The 25307-nt window shown below is 39.4% G+C and overlaps 3 protein-coding genes and 1 long non-coding RNA gene across 9 annotated transcripts; 2 read left to right on the top strand and 2 right to left on the bottom strand.

Annotated features, from left to right (window-relative positions):
* The first annotated feature begins 742 nt into the window (after positions 1–742).
* On the top strand, positions 743–6525 carry LOC108952329 (uncharacterized). Of its 2 annotated transcripts, XR_010495100.1 has the most exons (7): positions 744–1336; positions 1425–1619; positions 2607–2766; positions 4315–4655; positions 4735–4911; positions 5002–5113; positions 5691–6525. It is a non-coding gene; the product is annotated as an uncharacterized LOC108952329 (long non-coding RNA). The 2 variants fall into 2 exon arrangements; XR_010495099.1 differs by having other exon boundaries at positions 743–1336; positions 4735–5113.
* Positions 6526–6968: 443 nt separating this feature from the next.
* Positions 6969–11880, top strand: LOC103979871 (transcription termination factor MTERF9, chloroplastic). Of its 2 annotated transcripts, none has more exons than XM_009396099.3 (7): positions 6969–7293; positions 9568–9649; positions 9719–9897; positions 10001–10693; positions 10774–11213; positions 11298–11440; positions 11579–11880. In XM_009396099.3, the coding sequence occupies exons 1-5, from the start codon at positions 6979–6981 to the stop codon at positions 11089–11091; spliced, it is 1587 nt and encodes a 528-aa protein (XP_009394374.2). In that variant the 5' UTR covers positions 6969–6978; the 3' UTR covers positions 11092–11213; positions 11298–11440; positions 11579–11880. The 2 variants fall into 2 exon arrangements, with proteins under 2 accessions (XP_009394374.2, XP_009394375.3); XM_009396100.3 differs by having other exon boundaries at positions 6985–7293; positions 10004–10693.
* A 1273-nt stretch (positions 11881–13153) lies between these two features.
* LOC135633716 (zinc finger CCCH domain-containing protein 18-like) lies at positions 13154–18065 on the bottom strand. The gene is made up of 8 exons (XM_065143554.1): positions 17931–18065; positions 16460–17375; positions 16163–16330; positions 15909–16088; positions 14574–14644; positions 14327–14479; positions 14117–14231; positions 13154–13764 (listed from the first exon to the last, which is right to left on the bottom strand). The coding sequence occupies exons 1-8, from the start codon at positions 17941–17943 to the stop codon at positions 13692–13694; spliced, it is 1689 nt and encodes a 562-aa protein (XP_064999626.1). The 5' UTR covers positions 17944–18065; the 3' UTR covers positions 13154–13691.
* Positions 18066–19703: 1638 nt separating this feature from the next.
* Positions 19704–23936, bottom strand: LOC103979873 (zinc finger CCCH domain-containing protein 18). 4 transcript variants are annotated; one of them, XM_009396103.3, is made up of 8 exons: positions 23787–23936; positions 21951–22877; positions 21662–21829; positions 21399–21578; positions 20705–20781; positions 20436–20606; positions 20248–20347; positions 19704–20085 (listed from the first exon to the last, which is right to left on the bottom strand). In XM_009396103.3, the coding sequence occupies exons 2-8, from the start codon at positions 22865–22867 to the stop codon at positions 20016–20018; spliced, it is 1683 nt and encodes a 560-aa protein (XP_009394378.2). In that variant the 5' UTR covers positions 22868–22877; positions 23787–23936; the 3' UTR covers positions 19704–20015. The 4 variants fall into 4 exon arrangements, with proteins under 4 accessions (XP_009394378.2, XP_009394380.2, XP_064999146.1 ...); XM_009396105.3 differs by having other exon boundaries at positions 23705–23929; XM_065143074.1 differs by having other exon boundaries at positions 21951–23929.
* Positions 23937–25307: the final 1371 nt, after the last annotated feature.

Here is a 25307-nt window from a genome sequence, read left to right as displayed (position 1 = left end):
AAACGCATTTTAGATTTTTCCAACAAAGCACCTCAAGTTTGAAAATTTTTTATAGTATTTTTTTTAGAAATGATTATTTTACTCATATTAGTTACCACCTTTTGTCACATCCGACCTCATCTTCCCCTTCCATCTTTTTGTCTTGCACCTGATAGTCTCATTTATCAACTCTTATCGCTTGCAACCCTCGTGTGAGGATCTATCATCGTCTATAGTCTTCATACGATGTCTTGTCGACCCCCTTTGCTTATAGCACTCGTGTGAGGGCTATTTGTCTTCTTTCGTCAAGGGTTATTTTATTCTATTTATAGCTTTGGGTAAGGGCTAACCACCTCTCATATGGGCATCCTCTTTCACTACAACTCTTACACAAGGACTAATCGTCCCTTTCACTACGTATAGAGTTGCTCTCCTGCTAACTCCTAAAGAGCATCGTCAGGACAATCAAATGTCAATGGACGAGTAAAAGCTGATGAGTTAGTAAAATATGATAAATCGAGTAGCTAAGCTCAAGCGAAAGTGTGATTAGATTGAGGACAATTTTTTGAGCTTAAGGCATTATATAAAAAAAAATAAAGATTTTTTTCAAAAACATTCGTACTAATAATAATAACAAAAACAACAAACAGTAAACCTATATTAAATTAAGAATTTGAGGGAAAAAAAATCGCTGGCCGCAGCCGTAGAGCTTGAAGTTTCGCGGCTTTACCGCTTCGTTAAGTTTTGTGGTCTCCGCCGCAGAGTATGGTGCATCCACCAATGGTCTGCACTTAGGGAGGACCGCGTAGTACTACCATCCATGGGAGCATGACGATGGCGGTGTGGGTCAAGATGCCATCGGATACCTCCATGTTCTTTCTCATCCGATCACAGTACCTCCCCCTCGCTGCCCTTTTCTCCGGGAGGATGCTATCGTCTGTGGCACGACTGCTGACAGCGCGCCTTCGAGGTGCCTCTCAAGAGTATCTGCAAGTGCTCGAGATCCCTAACTTGCGTGCATCCATTGTATGAGAAGCGGCGTTTTCAAATGGTGGATTCCGACCAAGAAATTCAAATCGCATTTGATTCTTTGAGGTTGGAGGATCGGTCGCGTGTCCTTTGCGAGGCGGATCTATATCAGGATGATCTGTATCAATGCGTTTTCTTTGATGGGCGAAACGCAAGAAATCGTGCATATCACTCTTGATGGTGCTTTCTTTTCGGGGAAGGTATCTGATTATGGAATACTGTGATTTGCATCTCATGCTGCATTCTTGCGGCAACCTAACCGAGTTCTTGCCTCTGACTCTGCTCCTTCGAGGGCTTCCCTTGTTCAGAGTTTTTCTGTTCATGAAAGGTAGGGTTTGATTTATTCTGGCGCGAGTAGTTTCTATTTTGAACGCTCTCCTGAGAAATCTAGTTTGTATGATTTCCTTTCTTCATAGATTGGAGATACTGGACAGGAGAAATGTTCCGAATCAAGAGGGCTTTCTTTAAGATCTCGATACAATCTCACGAACACTCTTCTGCTGTATTCCCTTGAGATCAAGCTACGACAAGGCTGTTGCCGTTCTTATCGATCTTGGAAAGCCATGTTCTTGTGGAACAGATTCAAGAGCCATGGTTTGGAGCAAAAATTGGTAATCTATCATATTCCTGATTTTTCTGATGATTCTTCGTGGATAGTTAATCTAGATTGTCCAATTCCTCATATGGATTTGTTCTTGGATTCAATAGTTTCTCTAATGCAATGGTAAATGACAAATTTAGATAGAGTGCTTTGGTAGAAACAATAGTCTCTTTGCTGGATTCAATAATCATCATTTTTTGGCTGTCCAAATGGCCTTTGTGAACATGGTATAGTGGAAATGGAACATTGGTTATGTGCTGACTAGTCAATTATGTTATGGCCATGATCACCAGAAGCTGATTTGGTAAAGAAGATCAGACAACAATACCGATTATATTATGGTCATTTCTTTTTGTATTGGTAAGATCCTTCAGGCCAATATCGACTGTTGTTGTTCAAGAGAATTCTTATCAGATTGTAATGGTATTACGGGACTACACTTCCGTTTGAAATTGAATATACTAATATTATTGTAGAGCTAGATACTGTCATGGAACTGACATTCTCTGGAGTATGTGTTTATTTCTAATATAATGCAATCAATAGAGTCATGCCATGAACCTTGACATTAGGTTGATCTAACATGTAATAGAATTTGATATTTATGTTTATCCAAAAAAAAAAATCTTATATAATCAAACTCATAAATAGGTAATCTTCATCTGGCAATGAACATTATGGAATCTGCAAAAAAAAAAAAAAAACATATTTTTCATCATGTTAAATTTTAGGATCTGCTCTAGGGCATCCATATTATCAAGAGGTAGTCCTTCAGTGACCCATATATTTAATGACAATGGAATTTGACCATTATATTGGTAGCTTTCAGGAGTCAGATACTGTTGTTTTAACATTTCAACTATGAGAATGACTAAGTTTGCCTTTTGCCATCTGAACTTTGGGATTTAGTACAATAAACAAATCAAGAATTCAAACAAATTATGTATTGGTAGTTGATGGTGAATAACTTCTAGAACATGTTGTATTCTTGTGTTAGACCTCTTCTGTTTACTGGAAGTTGAGGACAAATGGTGCCTGCAGCTCTTCTGCATGAAATACAGCATACTGTTAATTCAGCAACATGGATTATTAAAGGTGCTCAAATTTTTTGGTCAGATTGCAAAATTTCTCTTAGTGTCACAATGAAGAATTCATCGGTAAGTTATCTTTCCCTTTAATGCCTTTGTTTTCATTTAGAACACCTACCAACCATCGAGAAATTAAAGCGCGCACACACACAGACACACATTTTATATATCTGTGTCTATATATATATGGTTCTTGAATACAAGTTGTTTTACGCTTTTGCCTATTCTCACTCACTTGAAGAAGAGGTTAAGTTCCTGTGAGATGTTTTTGACATTGCAACATTGTCTAAGTTACTGATATTTTAGAGAATTTAGATAATATTAGATTGTATCTGTCCTTGTAATCCATCTCTGATTAGGATGTTATTAGTTTTGAGTAATATTTTTCTGGTGACAATTTCAAAAAGTTCATCTATCTTAATGAGGTAAAGCTCTGATGGAACTAACCTTGCGGTCAATTCAGACTTTGATCTTAGTACCTTGATAAATTTTCGCTCTTCCTAATACCTAATGTTAGTATAAAATGTAATAGTGATTTTCATATGAATTCAATCCTTGTCGACGAATGAGATGCTTCATGTTATGTGTGAAGTTAGAAGGATAATGCAGCAACATTTGAGGGCTGTTTTGAGTACGATATATGATAATATTAGTACCAGTTTGGTTTGAGGGTTGAGCAGTCTTTTTGTCCTTATCTGAGCTTTAAATTGAATCATTTTTGGTCTGAAAGATGTTCTTAGGCTTATTATGGGTCAGTTTTTCTTCAGCTATTATCTGGTGCCATTCACACCACAGTACTGCTACAGAAAGTAAATAGTAAACTCACTTCTTTCTGTTTTTAGAAGTTGTAGAGGTATCGTCCATTGTTAGAGATGTCTGTGAATTTTGTTAAACTAAGATTTTAAGCCTGGCTGAGTCATTCTGTCTCCAGTATGGTGCCACCTCCTCTGCTCCCCCCTCTCTCTTATTGCCTTTTCTTCTAACTCATATCCTCTACTCTTCAATATCTGATTCCTAATTTATATAGTGAAACCAGATGTATTTTATTAAGGACTAAACTTGCTAATTTTTCCTAGAGATCATTAGCTTGATATCGATCTATTAGCTTCATGTTATTCTTCTGATATGGTGTTATATTTGAATGGCAAATACGTGACCAAGGTCTCTAGTAAGTCGAGTATCTATTCTTGAGGAAGGTGAACCTCCTTTATGTTACAGCGTCATGCCAGAAAGCATTTTGTTAAACCTCAATTTGGTTATAAATGCATTACAATGTTTTAGAGATGCATTAACATTGTACATGAGTTTTAGATGAAATACATCTGAGTCAGTATGACTGCTATCTTTGAGGCTTTCATTGTTATTAAACTTAAATTTTCATAAATTTTCTGTCATAAATTTATGAGTTACACAAACATCGAAAGTTTCCTATCATGAGGCTGGAAAGCATAGGATCTCCTTAGTATCAGTCTCTAGTATTTACATCGCACTAACATCGCTCTTTGCTCTTCTGACGTGATGGAATGAAAGAAGAAAGAGAGTACTGCCATCACTCCACAACAACAAGACCATGACGGGGAGAACTGGAAGTTGGACCTGACATTTCAATGACTACAGGTGAAGAGTGGTGTCGACATCTGGTTCGCTGCTGGAAACCGGGAAGCGTGCGGCGGTCTGATCGAGCCACGAGCTCACTGACGGTGAGGTGGACTGCGAACCCGAGCGATCGCTGTGGTCATCGAACCAACAGGGCGGAGGACCACGGAGAGGCCTGGATGGACGAATTAGATCGGGATGGATGAACCACACGGGTCGGCGACACTGCTGCTGTTCCTTCTCTTCCCTCATCTCTTTCACTCTCTGTAGCTCTCTGAATCGCTCTTGCAGCAGCGCGATGGACGACTGCGTCACGGTTGGTTGGTTGCCGTGCCTCCTCCCCATGAATCAGTTTGGAACAGGTCGAGTGAAGAGAGAGTCATTTATAGGAGACGGGTGCTGTCATTTTTTTTTGCTTATATCTGATATGACGTCGTGCAGTACTGAATGATGCGCAGGGGGGGAGGAGAATCTATTGGAGGGATGCAAAGTCCAAGAGGGAAGAAGTTGGGCGTGGTGGACGGGGGCAGGGCCAAAGCCACTTTTGCAAGGGAGATTAAAGTATGAGAGCAGCTCCAAAGACATGCATGGAGGTTAGCATTTGGAGGAGAATCAAAGGTTATGTGATGGATTGTCCTCTTATCCTCCTTTTTGCTGAGCTTCCACTTCTCACCGGATCAGATCAATGTGGCTACTGTTCTGCCTCAGGTTCTTTGTTTTATATGCTTAGCTCTGGGAATCTGAACCCCGTAGCGGACCCGATGAAGAAGAAAAGGTTCAGCCGACGCCACGAACGATCCAGATCGCCGTAAAGCTCCAGGTACGACGCCCTCCTTCCCCTGGCATGAGTCGATCACATTACTGCACTGTGCACCGGTGGCAGTACTTTTGGCGGTCTCATCGCCGCTGGGGACAAAACCGGAGTTTAGAAGGGGATAATTATTGGGCTCGGTGAGCAGCTCTGCCTGAACTCCTTTTGTCCGGGAGTTATTGGAAGGGATGACGTGATGGTGGCCATTGACGCTTGATGTTGCTCCATCTTTGTCATGCCTGTCCTTCCTAGGCATCCCCATCCCCACCCTACTCACTTTGGTGTTCCCTAGGCTGGCTTCGGATGGTCCCCGGAGCTGCATCATAGCAACCAGGATCACCACCTATTTCTGGCTCGGGCCAGCTTAAAAGAGGACTCTCATGATGCATTGAACTTAACTAGTGATGACTAGCGTTCAGTGTTGACATAGTACACAAAACGAACGAGAGTTAACGGGCTAATTATATATTATCATCTTATAATTATGAAAGTAAAATATCTAAATTTATTTATTCTAATATTATCGGTTTTATTAATAAAAATATAAAAATATATATTTTTTATATATTTTAATTGATGAACACAGATGATGATGATAAAGGACGACGACATTGTTGGGGGCTAGGTTGATCTACACAATCTAGGGCTTAGCACAAGTCATCCAACTTGCTCATTGCCCAGTATATGACTAAGAAGGGCCAAGAAGATGGCAGGCGAAGTGTATAATCTGGTTATGCGGTTTTACCCCATATGTCGTTGATCAGATAACCCTCCACCAATTTCTCCCATAACACACATACCAAGGTGACAACCAACAAAAGAAGAAATTGCACAGATTAATTTGAATCCAGAGAGACATCTGAAATTAAAGTTGTGTTCACAATTAGGTTACAACTAATTTTCCTCTATTTTCCCCAATCATGCTTCTCCGACATGAGTTATTTCATGGAACAGAATGTTCCAAACCAATGGAGACCCTGCTATTGATTGATAGTCAGCGTCGGTGATACTCTGACCTTGAAATTTAAGTTGACAAATTAATAGGCAAAACTACTCTACTCCCATAGAATTACAAGGCATAGTACAATCAATCTGCAAATTGGGAATCACATCACAGTGCACCAATCATCCAGATTCAGCAGCAAGAAACAAGCAACCAAATCAACATCAAATTCACATCGCAACAGGAGGAGATGCAGGATCGATCGGAAGGTACCTCGACGGTCCAAACGAAGAAATCCAAGGGCTCCGTGGACCGGCCCTTGCTCATCTCCCCCTTCCGTGCAAAGAAACCCTACATGTCGCATCACAGTGACTCCCGCTCAAATTCAATTCGCAAAATCAAGAACACCACCAAGATTTCTATGAAGATTACCGTCTCGACGGACCGTAATCTTATTATATTTTATCATCCTATCATAATTATATTTTTAGATATTTAACGTTTAAATTAGATTGAGAAAATCTTTAATTGTTAATACGGTTCAGTTAGGGAATCAAACACACTTAAATTCAAATTCGAATGAAATAAAGAAATATTTTTTACTTAGAGGTATTCTTTTAATTTGAATGAAAATGCCTTCATATTATACTTAAATGACTTGATAGATGAGATATTATTAAAAAAATCTTTAATTTTAATAATTAATTCTCATAAACTTTTTAAAAAATAAAAAAAAATAAATATTAATAATTATTTTTTTATTTTTTATTTTAAAATATGATAAATTATTTTAGTAAAAGACCAAAGTTATTTTCGTTTAAATTGAAAAAAAACAACCCCAATAAAATGCCCACTAAAAATACGTGGTTTCGTTTCGAGCGCTTCTCCGAGAGCTGAAGGCGACACCACAGGAGGGCGTCGTCAGGGCAGTATGTATACTAACAGCCAGCGAATATTCTGTTCCCATGTGGATAAGAAGTCTCCAGAAATGGCGATGCTATGCTTCCCACCCAAATCCTCGCCTCTCTTCTTCTCCGCCTCCTCCTCTCCTCTCCTCCCGTCTCCCTCCGCTGGCTTCCGCCGCTCCGGCGTCGGTTTCGCCGTCTTCTCCTCCCACTCCAACCCCCGCATCCTCAAATCCACCCGCCGGTCACGGACGGGCCGCCTGATCTCCCCATACGATGACGAAGACGATGATAAAGATGTCGATGAGGAGGAGGACGAAGACGAGAGCGAGGAACGGGAAGTGAGCTCCTCCCCTTCTTTACATTTGCATGTTTGATTGTCCTCTAAGATCGTTTTGGGTGGTCATGCGATCGATCAAATTGCACAGTAGTTCGTGATGATCTGGTGTTATGACATGAGCCATTCTCTTAGCTATGAAATTTGGCTTTGCTCAATCTCACTTTCTAATAGAATCTGTTTGATGCTTAAAATTTTCTAGGGTTTTTGTTTCCTAGTAATCAGGAAAAGGATTCACATGCATCATGGCTATGCTGTTAGTGAGATAGAAGGGGGCCATTCTGGAGGTTTGTTGCTTCCGTTCTTTGTCGTTCGGGAGGGATTCCCGCGATATATGATTATTGTTTTAGGAAGATCTTTGCAGATAAATGTTGGATGAGGTGGTGTTTCGCCTTTGCCATAAGCCAATAATTTGTGTCAGAAGAATGGAGAAGAGAACAATGCGACAATGCTGAAGAATTCTGGAGAACTTTGAAATATTTTAGGGCTTCCTAAACAAGCTTCAGAAATGTTAATGTGCAGCTCATTACTGTCATGATTCCTTGTGTGTTTTGGGAAAAAAGGCCGCCCATATCCATCTTTGGCAGTTGATATACTCAGAAAAGACTAGTTCTAGAACTATTTCTTTGGTGTCATCCCTGATCTCTAGTGAGCATGGTCCAGCAGCCTCAACACCGATGACATAGTAAATGTCTTTCATGGTGGTTTGCCTTGGAAAGCTTGTGAATATCTTGATTCAATCGATTTTGTATTCCAGATCAACACTAATAGTTTCTTTACCTCTTCTTGTAAAATGGTACATGCCAGTGCCATGGTTCCTTGATGGTAAACTCATTATCCTAGGAAATCCTGAAAACTTAGTCACTGTACAATCTGATAAATTTTAGTTCCCTTTTCTAGATAAGGATAATCTTTATATGTTCCTTTCAAACCAGTCACTTCTCACAGACCCCTTATTGCATATTTGCGCCATCTTATTTTTATTTTCCCTCTTATATTCCACATTTACTATTATGTTAAATATTTGTTTTGTGTAATTTGTACAAAATCTATGACATTTTGGATCTAACTCGATACAATTATGTCATTCTTATTATGACAAGCAATCTCAGTGGTAGGAAAAAGAGTTATGTATTTAACCCCAAATAGTTAGGACCAAGGTTCGTAATTTCGGTCTGTACCGACGTGCCGAGTCTTGCTCGGCACAGTACGTACCAAGGCATACCCATGGTATGCTTAAAATGAGCTGAAAATCCTCCAAAAATACTTAAAAAATAGAAAAAAAAAGTTAGGATAAGGTTTTTAAGTTATAAATAAATATACATTAGTATATTTTTAGCAAAAATAATGTAAATTAGGTAAAAATAGTGCCACATATTTTTTTGGGGCTTTGAGGAGTAGCCATGTGCAAGGTTTACAATTTCGGTCCGTTTCGGATCATCCTTCCATAATATTGAATTATCTATAAATCGTTGTTTTGTTGAATTTAGGAGAGTGAAAATGTGAGAATAAGAGCGAGATTGTGAGTGAAAAAGAGTTTGAGAGAGTTTAAGAGATTGTGAGAGTGAAATGAATTGAAAGAGTGGGGAGACAAGGGTTTAAAAACTCTTTAGGTTGCCTCCAATGGTCAAATTGATCATTTGAAACTCGATACAAGTCGGTAAGACGGTAATGGTCGGATTTTGATCGTTACCACCCGATACAGCCCCATATCACCTGATATGGGGTCAAAACTTTGTTACCGCCTAGTTAGTGACCGCCTACGTGCCGAGAAGCTCTCGGAGGGGTATGTACCGCCTGTATCAGGTGGTACACATCGAAATTGAGAACCCCGGTTGGGATATGTATTTAAACTATGGTCATCATCTATGATTGTCTGCATTATTATCTCTTTGACATTGTTGGGAGTACTAAGATGTCAACTTTCTTCCTGCATGCACTTGGAAAAACCAATATCCACAGAAACACTTTAGCCGGTGCAAAGAGATGGTTGTACGCCTACGTGCCCTATGCCCTTATCACTGACAAGATATCTTTGTGATGGTATTCAGTTGGATAGGATACTACTATGTCTCCTATTCTAGAATTGGCGTTGGAAACTTTATTTTAATGCTTGTAGCAGGATCAGACTTTCAGATCAGCTCATAGTCATTGTCAGGCAGTCATTGGTTTTACATTACCATAATCACTTCCATATACTTTTTTTTGTCTCAAGGATTGTCTATTTACATAGATGATATATGATTCTTTCTCTTATTTATACTGTTCAATTTTTCAGGATGATCTTTCAGATGTTGAAGATCAATTCTCTGATAGAAAATTGTCAAAGATTTACTCAACTGAACCAAATAGAAAGCCAGGTACTGCCAAAAGTGTATAGCAGGTTTGACCAGAAGATCTTGCAGCTACTACTTATATTGATTCTGCAGGACAACATCAGGTACTGAGAAAAGGAAGGCAAAACAGATTGTTAGAAAGTGCACAAAGCTTCAGGCTTTCAAATGGTTCGCTGAAGGTTGATGGGGAAATCATCTCAAAGAAAATAGATCATCAATACAACTTAGGTAGATCTTACGAAATGGAGCATGTTGATTTGGAGAATGCAAAGGTTTAGTTACTTTTCTGGTTAATTCTCTAATTAATCTGTGATTATTTTAACATGCCCTTAGTTAATGGTGACAAAAGAGTCTAATAAGTACCCATCCTTGCAGCAGAAGAATAGTAACTTTGCAAAGAGCAAATTTCAGAAACTAGCAGAAGAAATAGATTTTGATGAGAAGTGGTTCCCCCTAATTGAGTACTTGAGCACTTTTGGTTTGAAAGATTCTCATTTAATTTCCATCTATGAGAGACATATGCCTTGCCTTCAGATAAATTTGTCTTCTGCTCAAGAAAGGTTGGAGTTCTTGTTGAGTGTTGGTGTCAAACACAAAGATATCAAAAGGATACTTATGAGGCAGCCTCAAATTCTGGAGTACACTGTTGAGAACAATCTCAAGTCCCATGTTGCTTTTTTGGTTAGTATAGGAGTTCCTCACTCTCGTATAGGGCAGATTATAACTGCAGCCCCATCTTTGTTCTCTTATAGTATCGAGCACTCATTGAAGCCAACAGTCAGGTATTTGGTTGAAGAGGTTGGTATCAAGACAAGTGATATCAGCAAAGTTGTGCAGTTGAGCCCCCAGGTTCTTGTCCAGCGGATTGACAATTCATGGACTTCACGCTTCTCTTTTCTGTCGAAAGAATTAGGGGCTCCTAAGGATAGCATAGTCAAGATGGTCACCAAGCATCCACAACTCCTCCATTACAGTATTGAGGATGGAATATTGCCTAGAATAAACTTTCTCAGGAGCATCGGCATGTGTAATTCTGATATTCTGAAAGTGTTAACAAGCCTTGCTCAGGTTAATATTAACAGTAATTTTCATCTATTTCTGTTGAGAATCTATTAATGGAGATTGATTATCCAGCTTCTTCTTTTCAGGTATTATCTTTGTCATTGGAGAGGAACCTGAAGCCTAAATATCTGTATCTAGTTAATGAACTACGGAATGAAGTGAAGTCCTTGACAAAATATCCTATGTACTTGAGCTTGTCCCTTGAGCAGAGAATTCGTCCCCGTCATCGATTTTTAGTTTCTTTGAAGAAAGCTCCAAAAGGCCCATTTCCTTTGAGTTCATTGGTTCCTTCTGATGAATGCTTTTGTCAACAGTGGGCGGGAACTAGTTTAGAGAAGTATTTGGCATTTAGACAGAGTTTACAACTGACTGACTTTGCTAAGAAGTATCAAAGAAAAGTATAATTCACTTTTTACTCGAGTCAATACAAAAGCTACTAGGTCAAGTTTTGAAAGACACGTATAAATGCATGATCAGCTTTCTAAGTATAAGGTCATTGGAGCTATTCAGGATGAACTGTCTTATTGTAAGTTGATCTGGACCTTTGTCTCCTTTGTCTTTTTGTCTATATATCCTGTGTTGCAGGTCTGAAAATGCAGTCTCTTTGCAGAAGCTGATTCTGATAATGTACCGGGCATATGGCTACCATTGGCTTGAGCTGCATGCAGTAGGAGTTATTTCATTGACGTTATATGTTTATGTATAGATATCTTGAAGGTGAATTAGTTATTTCAATGAGAGAAAAATGATGAGGTCAGCTATTCCTTTTATCATTCTTAGATCATCAAAAACAATTTTATTTGCAGATTGGAATCCTAGTCTAGCAGCTTGAAATATAGGCATGTATGAATATACTCTATATGGCTTTAACAATTTCCTATCTCTTTTCAGGCTTACGCATCCACAGTTTGCTTGCATCTTCTTTAGAGCTGAGTGCACTTTGGTTCTTGTTGCTGCAAGTTTGTTGTGGGAAGGTGTAAGCCGGCATCCCAGTTGTTTGGAGACATTTCTTCAGTGCTTTTGTTCAGTATATATTATGATATTGTGCTTCCATGGCCAACCATACTCATCTAAAATTCTCACAGAAATCGGATAAACTGTTACTGTAAAATTTTGTTTTATGGTATGACAACAAGATTGTGGTCAAGTGTATCAATAAAATTTATTATACTAACTTCTGGTTTGCCATCTTACTCCTTTCTATTTACCATTTCAATTATACTACTATATTGAATTCAAGGATTTTCTTACTAAAACCTTGAAAGTAGGCCATTCTTGTCCAATCCTTTTGTTGATCAACCTGCGGTCGGTAGGCACCATGGTTGTCGGTTTTTGTGCCAGAGGTTTTCGGTACTTATCTGGAAATGAGCATGGGGTTGCAACTGGAGCTTTCAACCAGTTTAGTTAATTTAAAGATGGGTATATTTGATGATCCTCTGAACAATAGTTTCAAGGGCAGATGATAAACTAATCTGAACAGATTATTGTAGCTGCCAAGTTGAGTTCTGAACTGATGGGATTAATCTTCTTAAAGAGGTTTGCACTTGTTTGATCTCAAAGATGAATGATGATTAGTACAAATGATAAACTAATCTGAACAGGTTATTGTAGCTGCCAAGTTGAGTTCTGAACTGATGGGATTAATCTTCCTAAAGAGGTTTGCACTTGTTTTTTAATCTCAAAGATGAATGATGATTAGTACAGATGATAAACTAATCTGCACAGGTTATCGAAGCTGCCAAGTTGAGTTCTGAACTGATGGGATTAATCTTCTTAAAGAGGTTTGCACTTGTTTAATCTCAAAGATGAATGATGATTAGTACATTTGTAAGATTGCAGCACTTGAAGCTTTCTCTTGTATTATCTCCATCACCGGTATGCTATAAAGAGTAGACACGCCTCCATGTTTTACATGGTTTTTACTGTCCCAAGTTATACTGACATGAGATCACTGACGAATTGAAATTAAGATCCTGCAAGAGTTGTCAGGTCATAATTTTCTTCTCATAGGACAAAGATGGAAGGCTACCACAGCTTAAACCAGCCTTGGTGAGATTTCTCATGTTGAACAAGATCAGGTCAGGTGAGTCCCATGAGAATTAGGTCAGTACATGTCTAATATAAGTAGTAGTGGATGCTTTTTCTTGGGACCGTTTTAGTGAGAAGTCTATCGTATCATCTTCTCGTAAAGGTTATGGATGAGGCTAGATATGCTCTAGCTTATGTTCATCTGCAAAAGGAGGATTTGATTGGGTTCCTCGATTCACGAGAATGACAAGGATAGATGCATGCTAACAATGTGTTACATGCACAAACAAAAAATGCTGCTATCTATTCAGATGTTAGGAGAGATCAGGAATACAGTGGATATAACTGTCGTATTTAGATGGGGCCAAAATTAAAGGCAAATTATATTTTTACTAACTACTTTGTTGTTGCAAATTCAATGGATATCACAATTCCAAAGGACAAAGAAAAATAGAGATCTCAATAATGGCAGCAGCAGCTACTGTTCTTTGCAATATCATGTGCAATACTATAGATAGATATCCTAAAAGTTATTCACATTCAGAGGACTTCAGCTTCATTTGTTTATCACAAACCACTAGAAATGTCACATCTTATGATCCCCTTCTTTCATCAGGACAAACAAGCCATGACCTCAAATAGCCACTGAAATTAGCAATTAGTGATGTATGCTGTATGCCATCTCATGTATCATATTTTAGCTTTGTTTCTTCTAACTTTGATACTCCTTGTCTTTCATCTATATGATAAGTTAGCCGTTCTCTTCTAAGAAAACAGAAATTTTGCTTCAGTATATACAATGACAAGTGTGGTGCTGCCTTGAAACGTGTAGCTGTGCCTTCCTAGGCTTCCCAAGTAACAAATGGAGAAGCACTTGTCTCTTAGTCGTTGGGTATAGAGCTCATGGAACTTCCATTGATTAGTTGGCCCGAGTCAACCGATGTATCCAATTTTTAAATGGAGTCTTCTGATTATTTCATATGACTGTAGATATGCTGCTTCCTACTGATGGAGATGCAAAAGGGCTCTCTGGGAGTTCAACATGGCCACTGCATACACCATAGAAAAATCATATGAGACATCTTAACAAGTATGTCGACCGAAAAGGAATTTGTCTAAATGCAGTTGACTACTAAAATAATAATGTAGTGATCTTTTCCATAATAAAGATTATCTAAGAAGAAGAATGCTAGCAAATTGCAGAAGCTTTAATTGTGTAAAAAATCTTACTTTAATTGTTTTGAAGTAGGATAATAATTCTTGATACTGTAGCAAACAACAGTCCATTATTCAATCATTTTTATCAGTTACTTATAATTGAAAAACTGCATATGAGAGTATTGCAATTACAAGACAAGACTAGATGATAATTTTGTTCCATAGGAATAATATCTCACTTACTTTTCCTGGTCACCAAATGAGTTGCTTGTTTGCCTAGCTTTGTCATAACTTGTGGGGCCATTATTCATAGCATCAAATGAATAGCTGAAGTGATCTAGAAATAAATTACTAGGACCTGACAATAATGGACAATCAGATAAATAGATGTTAGCTAATGATGAAAACAAAAATTAAAATATTTTGTCAATCAATATAAGGGTTGTGTCATACCTTCAGAAACCTTCAAGTCTTCCACTCCATGACCCAAGTAATCATGCTGGGTTAGTGTCTTAGGTGCCAGGTTCAATCCAGAGAGATGTTCCATCATTTCCTTCTCAATCAGATGATTTCCAAGTAAGCTTGACGTATCAGATTCTCGAGGCACTGGATAATTGGTAATGCAGTTGGAAGCACCAAACATCAATATCTTAGCAGGAAAAAAAAATTGCATTAATTAAATATTGCAAGTCCTACTCACCAGAATGAACATCATGATCTACATCGAGATAACGAGAAGGGTAGTGTGACTTTATTTTGTCTGAGTACATTCTGCATCTCAAAACATGATTCAATCATAGATATAGAGGTCAATGAAAGGAAGAATATATGGTCTGAAGCAATTTTATTATAAGCAGATTATCTAAGCTATATATGTAGTCCAAACTGTTAGAAGCGGCTTTTTAAATGCAATGAAATGTACAAATTCAAGCTTATGCAGGATCAAAATAAATTAACGGAAACTTCGATCACCAAACCAAAGTTCCTCTTAATGATGTACTAACTTTTAGGTACATAGCGGTAGCACAAACATAAAGTGGAACACATTGCTATGTCTAAGCTAAAGCTAATAATGTTCCTCTTAATGTTGTTCACAATCAATCAAGTGACATCACTGAACTAACTTTTAGGTACATAGCAGTAGCACAAACATAAAGCAGAACACATTGCCATTTCTAAGCTAAGCTAATAATGTTCCTGAATCCCCGTTTAGGAAATCAACATGATGTAAAAAACGCTCTTCGTCTCTCCTTTTGTCTCACTCCTCACCATTTTGGTAGCAACATTTCAAGTCACATTTTTTTCTCCCCCTCAAATTGAGAAGACAAACACCACCAATGCATAACAAAATACAAGAGAAATCTGTAAATATCAGCTAATCAAGAACAGGTTGGACCAGACCAATACAGGAGAACTTCAAAGTTTAATGGAGTATGTGACGACAACAAGCTATCAACATCATGGCGATCTACCATCGGTTTGAAACAAGCACACAACTATTATCCTGTCTTCCTGTTTTTAGACAACTATACAATCAAATTACTAAAAAAAAACCTTTCCTTTTCTTAGTGACGAAGTAAATGTCTTTTATGTAGTTGTTGGACTAAAAGAGTACTCGATACGCGAACCGCCCGGTACCGCTACAGTGCTACAGTACTACACTGTAGCACTGCTACACTATACAAAAAATAATATAAAATTATCGGTACACCAGGGTATACCGCTCGGTACGCCCTGGTATACCACCCGGTACACCGGTACCGTACCATACCGAGCCCGGGTCGAAACTCCGATACGGTACGGTACGACGGATCTTAGTCATATGTTTCATTTGCTAACACATGACCTATTATATTATAGAATTTACTTGTGTGGCAAACAGGCAAATTCCAGCAGTAGATCTTGCTGCAATAAAAGTTAGCAAAAATGTAAACAATGACAAACAAAATAAATTTATCAGTTTTGAAAGGCAATGTTTAATACCAAAGGCATTGCACAATCAGAGAATCAAAGCATGCTACAAATAGGAATTAACCTGTCGATAACTTTTGATTTTTCCCTGTATGGCTTGACTAAAACACGGGCACCACATATGTAATGGGGATTTCTCTTCATAAGAATCACGTTGACGGTCTCAGGATGGACGAAGCTGACAAACCCAAACATACGTTTGTCTTGACAAGGGATCCTAACATCACGCACTTGTCCAAATTGCCTGCAAAATGAGTGTTAGACGACAGGATAAAAATATTTACCCATTTATAATGTCCAATATACACATTTGATTACTTGAAATAGCTGGAAACATCATCCTCGGTAAATGTGCTTTCAGCTGGGAATGTAAGATAAATCTGGTGAGAACTAGAAACTGTTGAAGCTAAATCATTTCTCTCATTCCTGAACTCCATATATCTCGGAGCATCTTCTGCTAGAATTACTGAATGTTGCCCGTGTGGTCTGTCATCCAGAAATACAAATATCAGACAAATAAGCAATCAGAATAAAGCCAACCATCAGGATTAAAACTCAATGTTCATCGGTGGCTCCAAGAAATCCGGTAAAAGTGAGTTGTTCCACTTCTAGTACCTCTCGATTAGCCGGATGCTCTTCTTCAAGTGAGAAAGCAGCTTTGTCAAGTTGAAACCGGTCTTCCCATGTCGCTGGCTCTCCGTGAGGTACCCCTCGGCCTGGATGTTCTTTCCATACTTCTCAGAGTACAGCAGAGGCAATGAGGCAGTAGACACAGCCATTCCCCTCTTTGATCTCAGAAGTTCTATGATCTCCATTTCTAGCCTCTCAAGCGACTTAGGCATGAAGGTGTGGTCCTCGTTCACATAGTCATTCGTGCTAGGGCTAAATACATGAGAATAACCATCTGGAAACGACTGAGCATGCGAGTACCTACAGTTCGATCCATGTTTGCAGTAACCCTTGTTGAAGTAATGGCAAGCCTTGATAGGTAAGTCCGATAAGCTGTGTGATCTCCTGGTAGTCCTCGAAGCCATGCTGCCACTCAATGAAGCTTCCGAGTAGTAATAATTGCCAATATGGTTAGTAGAATCCAGTTGCTTCACTGCTTGGGGCTGATTGTGAAGCAGGAATTCATCGGCTAACGAATCAGCATATGCTTGTGGAACAAAATCAAAGTTATGGGATGGAGGATGCTGCTCAGCAGCAAACTGAGGATCCCAATAAGTTGGTGTAACATGAAAATTCACAGGAGAGGAAAAGGTGTGCGATCCAGGAGGAGGGTAGGAACCGATCTGCATTTCGGGCACGCAGCTCTTGGAGGACAACATGCCAAGCATGATCTTGGCATCGATTATCTTCGAGAGCAACATGGTATCGGGACCGAATGCCAGTTGAACCATTTCTTGCCCACGAGGCTCTTTCAAGAATATGCATCCCAGTATCTTCACAACATTCTCTGGTTCCAGTTTTTGGACTCTACCAAAGATGATCTTGGCCAATTCAAAGAAATCCATATCATAGGATCTAGTCTCTGTGATTAGAAATACGTAATAAGAGGGAAAAAAATAGCAAACTATAGAATTCTACCGATAACAATGTACATAAATTATGTAGAATGAGCTGTAAAATACATCATCAGAACTATAGATATGGCAAAAGAACACATTTTTGTCAGAAAGAGAAGGAATAATGGCACTGTGAATGATTGGTATAAACTCTAAAAAAAAATCAGTCTGTATTCCAACCCTAATTTGAAAACTTGAAACAAAAGATGAATCAAAGAAGATCTCATACCAATATCTCAAATTCAAACTGAACCATTCTAATGATATGAATCAAAGAGATGTAAAGCATTTTCTAAACACAAAACTAGAAAATGAGGTAAATCAGTGTTTCAAACAAACAACCCTCAAGAACAAGAAATAAAAAACAAAACAAAAAAATCAGTTTATGTATCACAAATGCAAAACAAATAACATGTAAAAAAGCATGTTAATGTAGACACTACAACACGATCTTCACCACATGCCCTAACAAAGGACAATGCATGAACTTTGAGAACAATGTAATGGAAATGAAAATGTACCTCCTCCCTCCATGTCATACCATCATGGACAGAAGAAGAGACTCTACTCTCTCTCTCTCTCTCTCCCCCGTCTCTCCGAAGTCTCTGACTCGATTCCCAAATCCTTTCTTTAACATTTACGTTCTTTGTTATCCCCCTCTACTTGTTTATGGTGTACAGTTGGCTGGCTGTTTTCGCCCGCACAGTGAATCGCGGCCCCTAATTTGGTCAATCCCTTTTGATTTCTGCGCCAAATGACCAAAATGACAACAAAGCTATCCCAAATCACGGGACCATATCCCATCACGTCCTCCGACCGTGGAGGGGCATTTAAGTCATTACGGAAGGTCCCAGCACCGGAGGTGACCGGTTCCAACGGCTACAGGGGGGGCACGGGCGGTGCTGGAATGAGGTGGCCATCCGGTGACGTTAACACGTTCCGTCAGAACGGGTCACGGCCGTTACGATTTGGCCACCATTCGTTCTTCCCCAAATACTCGATCTTCGCGATACCCAACCACAACGCTCAGACACCCGATACGTGGGGCCCGACGGGTACTAACCCGAGGGGTAAGAGTCTTGGTACGCGGAGCATATCGTCTTATCCAAATATCCACCTCAATCATCAGTGGCAGAGGCTAAATTAGGCCAAAACGATCGATCATGATTGGAATCAAATGATGGAGATGTCGTTCTTAAAGCATGATCAAAGAGGGTCAAGTTATTATCAAACCATATCTGCAGACCAAATTATTATTATTATTATTATTATTATTAACCCATGATTAAAGTATAAACCCGACTGGGTCATGTTAACACAATTATAGTTTACGTATCATAAGTAGATAGATTATAGACCCGAGCCCGGTCAAATTGGGCTTGGGCCCGTATTTCAGTAGATTGGGCCGGGCTAATTAGCCCAGTTTTGAAACCCAATTGGCAATAAGTCCACGTGGAGTCAAGATTTAGTCCAACAAAAATCCGTGTCGACAGTGAGTCAACCTCGGAGAGCAACTCGGATCGTGTCAGCCAGCATGTGCTGTTGCTGAGATCATCAAATGTACGGCGCAGAGCAGCAGTCGTTGTGCAGGGTCTGATGAGGAGGAGAAGGTGGGTAGGAGTGGTGCATCACCGTGAATGCTTCCGCGGTCCTGCACGGGATCCGACATTGGCGGAAAGAAGACAACGAACCTAATCCTCTCGATCGGCAATGGACGGCCGTCGTGGCTCGTCTCGGCTGAACGTGATCCGGAAAAGACGGCGACGGCGACGGCGACGGCACCGAGCAAGCCGCGGTGGGGCCCGCAATGGGGACCAAGGCGCGGCCTCTCGTTTCGGCGAAGAGCCGAGGTGAGGGCGGCGGGCCCGACAAGACGAAAGCTGAGGTAGAAGACGCCACCATGGATGGTCGGCTTGCTCGACCGTTCGATCTCGATCGAGAGGCCAAGGATTCCGGACTTGGATGTGATTCTTCCCCGACACTGCATCTGTTTCATTTGCTTTGCTTTGCTTTGCTTTGCTTTTGGGACGGACTGCTTTCCAGCTATGTTTTGTGTGGGGCATACATGGGAATAAATGAGCTCTGGAGATCACAAAGGATTCATCAATCATGGTGGCTGAAGAGCTTGAAAAGACAAAGATGACAACCTGCACAGTTCAAAGTGAAGCTGACACATAATAAAAATAAATTCATATAACCGTCGAAGCATGATCGCAATCGCAAATGAGAACTTGGGAACCAAAAAGAACTTTGTATCTACAGATCAAATGACCATCCAACTTGACTTTTGTATGTAGAGAAAGCATAATTTTGGTCAAACTATTGTAGTATGTAAAATGTCAACAACATTGTATGAGCACTAACTAAGCGTCTTACAGTTATCTATTACTGAGCATCACATCATATATGCTTGTCTTTTGATGATTTGATTCCTATTTAATGTAGCTTTTCTATCACATGTGTTATCTTCCTCTGGTGGAAGCTTCTGCCTTTGATGCTGATCGGTAAAGAGCTTCCTCCGGATGACGATGCTTGAGAAGATAAAAAAAGATGTAAAAGCAGTTCTGGGCGTGTGATCTAAATTTACGTATCGTCGTTGTCAGTCTCTATATGATTGAGGAAACGCCGCTTCCAAGATGAGAAGCAAATGGACTATCTGGAAGTTCTATGTGGTCACTGCAAAAGGAATTAATAGCAGGTCGTAAGGCTTTAAGAGCGACAGAAACATGAAATGGCAAGTGCTATTCTGCTAGCATTGCAGTTATTATATCATATCATATCATATATTAACTATCATGGTCAACAAAATGTGATATCTCCTATTTGATTACAGATTACCTATTTCTGTTGCTGTAATTGTCACATGTCTGCCTCGCTACGTGGTCAGTCGCGGAGCCACTCTTTGGAATGGTCGAATGATGGTCGAGATCATCTGCAACTGAAGATTTTGAGTTTACATCAGAATATTAGAACGATCTGAGATGATGCCAGAAAAACTAGAAATGGAATGTACTATATTAATTTACCATCGAGAACTTTTAATTCTTCCATTCCATAGTTGAAATATGATTGTGGTTTCGGTTGCTTGGCGGTGAGCTGCAGATCAAACAGGCGTCTGCTTTCAAGTTCAATAGCAAGGTCATAATCTCCAGACAGCCGCCTTTGAAAACATCCATCACTTTCAGATATACCGAGCACTGCGATATATACAGCGCCATTACGTCGAAACATATGTTAAGATTATATGCGATGGATGTGTAATACGAAAAACAAACCATCTGGTGATTGCACTAACTTGTATCAGGGTTATGGTCCGTTGCAGAACATTGAGAAGGGAAATAAACAGGAGGTCCCATTTTCTCGGCATACTTTCTGCAAGTGAGATGGCACACATAATGAGACAACTACTAATTGTTCCAGCTGCAATCATCGAAGCAAAATGCTTGCTAATTTTATGCGCTAGCTACAAGGTAAAAGAAAAAAAAAAACATATATTCTTCGCACGCATGATAAGAGGATCCAATTCAACATGAGAATTCTTGACATCAAACAAAGTAGCCAACATGAGAATTCTTGGGCAATTCAAGATCTTTTCATAAGGAGAGTAAATATGCCAAAAATATTGCCAACTATGGGCGCCCGCAGGAAAGGGAGCAATCGAATTAAGAAGTATGTCCTTCGCAAATTTCAATATAATACTTGGTAGGTTTTGTATAAAAATATCAAGCCAGTGTTTATTTGATGCGAAAATTGTAGATCCCAAAGAATTCGAAAGGATCCTTAGTATCCCTATATCACTAAAAGCTTGCGCTAATGTTTCCTCATTCAGAAATTCACAGCGTCTCTGAACAGAGATAAACAGGAAAGATGACATCTGAAAATTACCCAATTAAGATATACGCCTGAGGAAAAGATGAGCATGTCCCCCACAAGAAATGATAAACTGAAGAAAAATAAAATAATTAAGATGAGCAGGAGAATCCATTTACTTGTCTGCGAATTTTGATTTTTCCTTATATGGCTTAACCAGAACCCGTGCACCACAGATATAATGGGGATGTCCTTTTGCCAAAATTATTTTCACGGTCTCTGGATAGAGGAAACTCACGAACCCAAACATACGCTTCTCTTGGCGTGGAATCCTCACATCATGCACAGGACCGTACTGACTGTTACGAAGGAAGATAACTTTGAGCATATACACATATGCACTTAACCTGTAATAATAGGAGAAAGGGAAGCGATGAATTACTTGAAATAATTAAAAACATCTTCCTCGGTAAATGTGCTTTCAGCTGGGAAAGTAAGATATATCTGATGGGAGCTAGCGATTACTGCTCCGTGATCGTTTCTCTCACTCCAGTACTCCATATACTTGGGAGCATCTTCTGCAAGGACAACCGAATGCTGCCCATGCGGTCTGCATTTGAACCATAATAAGCTATTACTTTCCAAGCATTTGCAGATGGCCCTTTTTCAGGAAACATTGAACCGCAAGCTCTGAGAAAAAAATAAAACAGCCCCGTAGAATAATGAAGTACCTGTCAATAATCCGAATACTGTTATTCAATCGGCTGAGCAACCTTGTCAAGCTGAGGCCACCCTTCCCATGACGCTGGCTCTCTGTTAGGTATCCATCAGCCTGAAGCATTTTACCATACTTCTCAAGATACATGGTCGGCAAAGAGGCTATAGAAACAGGCATCCCTTGCTTTGATTTCAAGAGCTCTGCGATCTCAAATTCTAACTTTCGAAGAGACTCGGGTGCAAAAACATGATCATCATTACCAGACTCATTCATATTTGGATTATGTATAGCAGAGAAACCATCGGGGATGGCCTGACCATGGAAGAACCGACAGTTGAAGCCATTCTTACAGTAGCCCTTGTAATAGTAATGGCAAGCTCTGGGCAGAGATTCCAACCACCCAGGGCGCAACCTCATGTTGGTCCTCGAACCCAAATCTCTAGCCAACGTAGCCTCGGGGAAGTAGCTGCTATGGAAATGATGCAACTGGCTCTTCAAGCTCAGGAGTTCAGCTTGGTCATAAAGCCCTCCGATCAGATCAGCATACGAAGAAGGTGGGAGTCCTAAATTATGAGAAATTGGCATCTGATCAGATGGTAGATGAGGGTCCAGCAGTGGAGCAGGGCCGCGAAAGTTGGACGGCGAAGGGAAAGGAAGTGGAATGGTCGGGGAAGAAGATGACATATGGTGGAGCTGCTGATCAAGGAGGGACTGCATAGGACTAGAAATGCTAGACTTGTGAGACAAATTAAGATATGCTTTGGCTTCACTTATCAGAGAAAGGATCTGATGGTCAGGCCCAAAAGCAAATTCCATGATTTCTTGATCTGTATACTTCAAGAGAAGGTAGCCAATGAGCTTCATAGCATTCTCGGGTTCAAGCTTTTGGATTCTGTGGATCACGATCTTAGTGAAGTCGGCCACCTCCATCTGTGGAATTCTGTCACAGAACACATCAGAGAGGAGAATCAAAAGGTCATGCGAATAGTTGGTATACGAATTAACACAAATGGGAGGCAGGAACAGTGTCTTCAAAGAAGAGCTCCATAAGAAAATAGCCGCTCCGGTGACACAACACCACCCTCTCAAAGAGCTCTGAACACTAAAACTCAATGTGGAATGCGCCAACACTCGAAACAACAAGTTGTAGTAAAGAAAGCAACATTACTGTAAGAGAAAGCAATTGATATCACAATCACCACCATCACCATTAGAATTCTACAAGAAGAACCGGAAAAGGATGGATGGGGAAAATGCAGCCATTTACCATAGAAATGCATGATTTCCCTTTTTTGCCCACAAAAATTGACTTGCAAACAGCGCTAAATCTTAACCGGTAGCTTATTGCGACCAAAAGGTGTGGATGGGAACAATCTCTAAGCTATTGGAAATATAACAAAATTAAGGGGGGACAAAAAAGAAAAAGAAAAAAAAAGACAAGAGGGAGAAAAACAACTTGAAAAATTAGGAATCGATGCAACAGAAGCCAAAAGTCGAAAGCAAATCACTCCCTTTTGGCAGACAACTCCAAGATTTATGTACAACCCACAACAAAATTCCGTCAAAGCAGCAGCAAACCAAATCAAAGGGGAAGGAGATTGAAGAAGGAACACGAGGGATTTTGCAGAAACCAAACTCCCACCCCGACGAATGCAATCAGAAAACCCCTTCAAGAGAAAACTCATCAACAAAATCCGAACCAGCAGCACACAAAAATGAAACAAAATAACTCCTTTGAGATGCCTCCTCATAAAAAAAAAATCCAACCTTTTTTCCGAAGATATGACGACGAAATCAGTTTGATCACACCAACTTAAACAAAACCACAACACCAATCTACTAAACCCACCACCCAAAATGTTCCATCAAACAAAACAAGCTCGCTTTATTGCATGCGAAGCCACCACCAGTCCTTGCGATCCCGCTGCAAGGCAACAAGAGAGCATTGATGAGGAGGAGCAGATAGGGAGACAGAGAGCTGTCCAATAAATCCTCGCGTCACCAATGTTTATATACCCATCACATTTAATCATGTCATGTGTATCTAAAATAATAACACCCGCCGCTTTAATGCGTAACCCCACATTTAATTAACTAATTGGCAATCATAATATTATTGCCTACCTCTATAAAAAATAATAATTAAAAAATATCATTTTAATATTTATTATCTTTTAAATTATCAATTATACATATATATATATATTGAGTTTTAAGTTAAATAAATAATTCTTATTTAATAAGGCTTAGTTCTCTCACTCATGCAAGATATTAAATTTCTATTTATAGTTTCTAATTTTTTCTTAGGAGAATGAGATTGCCTATTTCATGTCTAATTCCAATTTATTTTCACTTCTAAATAATTGTATTCTTTTGCACTAATTTTATTACCTAAATATATAAAATAATAATTCTTCGAAACAATTATTCCAACAAGTTTCGCTCGTGTGGGCCACACGAGTCGTTCGTGATCAACGCCACGTCCAATTCGAATGCGGAAATGCCACATCGGAAGCTGCGTCACGGTGCGATTCCGTGCGCCCAACGTCGCTTCAACTGTTTGGGTGTCTCGAGGAGGAGGCACACTTCAAAAGTCTTGCAAGATTCGAAGTATAATAGTTATGTAAATTTTCTTCCACTAATATAATATGAGAGAGACACTACACTACACTGAGATGTCACAAATAATCCACAAACTTAGAAAAAAAGAATATTAATTTTTTTAATATAAATCTATATAAAATTCACAATATACTGTTCATAATCTACTCATAATGAAATTGCCAACTCGGTATTCATCTGATAGAATATGGCAATTTTGACAGAGATTGTATGAAATGTACATCAACTGTAACATTTATGGTATTTAATTAGGCAAGAAGATATATGGTACCTTTCCAGCTGATTTCCCTTCGTCTTCATCTGCTACCCTGTTACAAGCTGTAAGAACAAAGGCAACATTTGGCCATGCTGAAGTAATATGTTGCTGTGTAGGTGAATTCTCAAAATAGGTTTGAGCTTGAAAGTTAGTCAAAGGACAAGAATAGGCAGACCAAAGCAACAACATCCAAGAACATTGTCTTATGGTTCAGAGGAACCCTACGGAGACAACATCAAACACAGTTTCATCAATAGATCATTTTGTTTGCCAAGCTCCTGGATCAGGCACCATCGAAGAAAGCATCTTGTAAACACAATGCATGGTCAACAGACAAACTAATATTTTCAACTTACTAACTTGAAATAGCAAAATCAAGATAATATCCATAAATGGCATGAATAAAAAAAAAATATCTTCAGAGAGCAGCTGGGGAGCTTGAAAGAGCTGCTTAATTCTGCCCCCATTTTCCAGTGTTATTTTATACATTAG

Source organism: Musa acuminata, chromosome BXJ3-3, assembly GCF_036884655.1.
Source record: "Musa acuminata AAA Group cultivar baxijiao chromosome BXJ3-3, Cavendish_Baxijiao_AAA, whole genome shotgun sequence".
NCBI classification, from domain to species: Eukaryota; Viridiplantae; Streptophyta; class Magnoliopsida; order Zingiberales; family Musaceae; genus Musa; species Musa acuminata.
Note: the sequence above shows the minus strand (reverse complement) of the source record. Positions and strands in the feature narration are given on the sequence as shown.

Excerpts from the sequence above, each read along its gene's own strand:
- LOC103979871 (XM_009396099.3), top strand. The coding sequence starts at position 6,979 with ATGTATACTAACAGCCAGCGAATATTCTGTTCCCATGTGGATAAGAAG. Across the intron at positions 9,898-10,000 it reads TTGATTTGGAGAATGCAAAG|CAGAAGAATAGTAACTTTGC; the intron begins GTTTAGTTACTT and ends CCATCCTTGCAG. Across the intron at positions 10,694-10,773 it reads TGTTAACAAGCCTTGCTCAG|GTATTATCTTTGTCATTGGA; the intron begins GTTAATATTAAC and ends TCTTCTTTTCAG.
- LOC135633716 (XM_065143554.1), bottom strand. Across the intron at positions 16,331-16,459 it reads AGCATCCGGCTAATCGAGAG|ACCACACGGGCAACATTCAG; the intron begins GTACTAGAAGTG and ends TCTGGATGACAG. Across the intron at positions 16,089-16,162 it reads GATGTTTCCAGCTATTTCAA|GCAATTTGGACAAGTGCGTG; the intron begins GTAATCAAATGT and ends CTCATTTTGCAG.
- LOC103979873 (XM_009396103.3), bottom strand. The coding sequence starts at position 22,867 with ATGGAGGTGGCCGACTTCACTAAGATCGTGATCCACAGAATCCAAAAG. Across the intron at positions 21,830-21,950 it reads AGTATTCGGATTATTGACAG|ACCGCATGGGCAGCATTCGG; the intron begins GTACTTCATTAT and ends GTTCAAATGCAG. Across the intron at positions 20,348-20,435 it reads AGAATTAAAAGTTCTCGATG|TTGCAGATGATCTCGACCAT; the intron begins GTAAATTAATAT and ends CAAAATCTTCAG.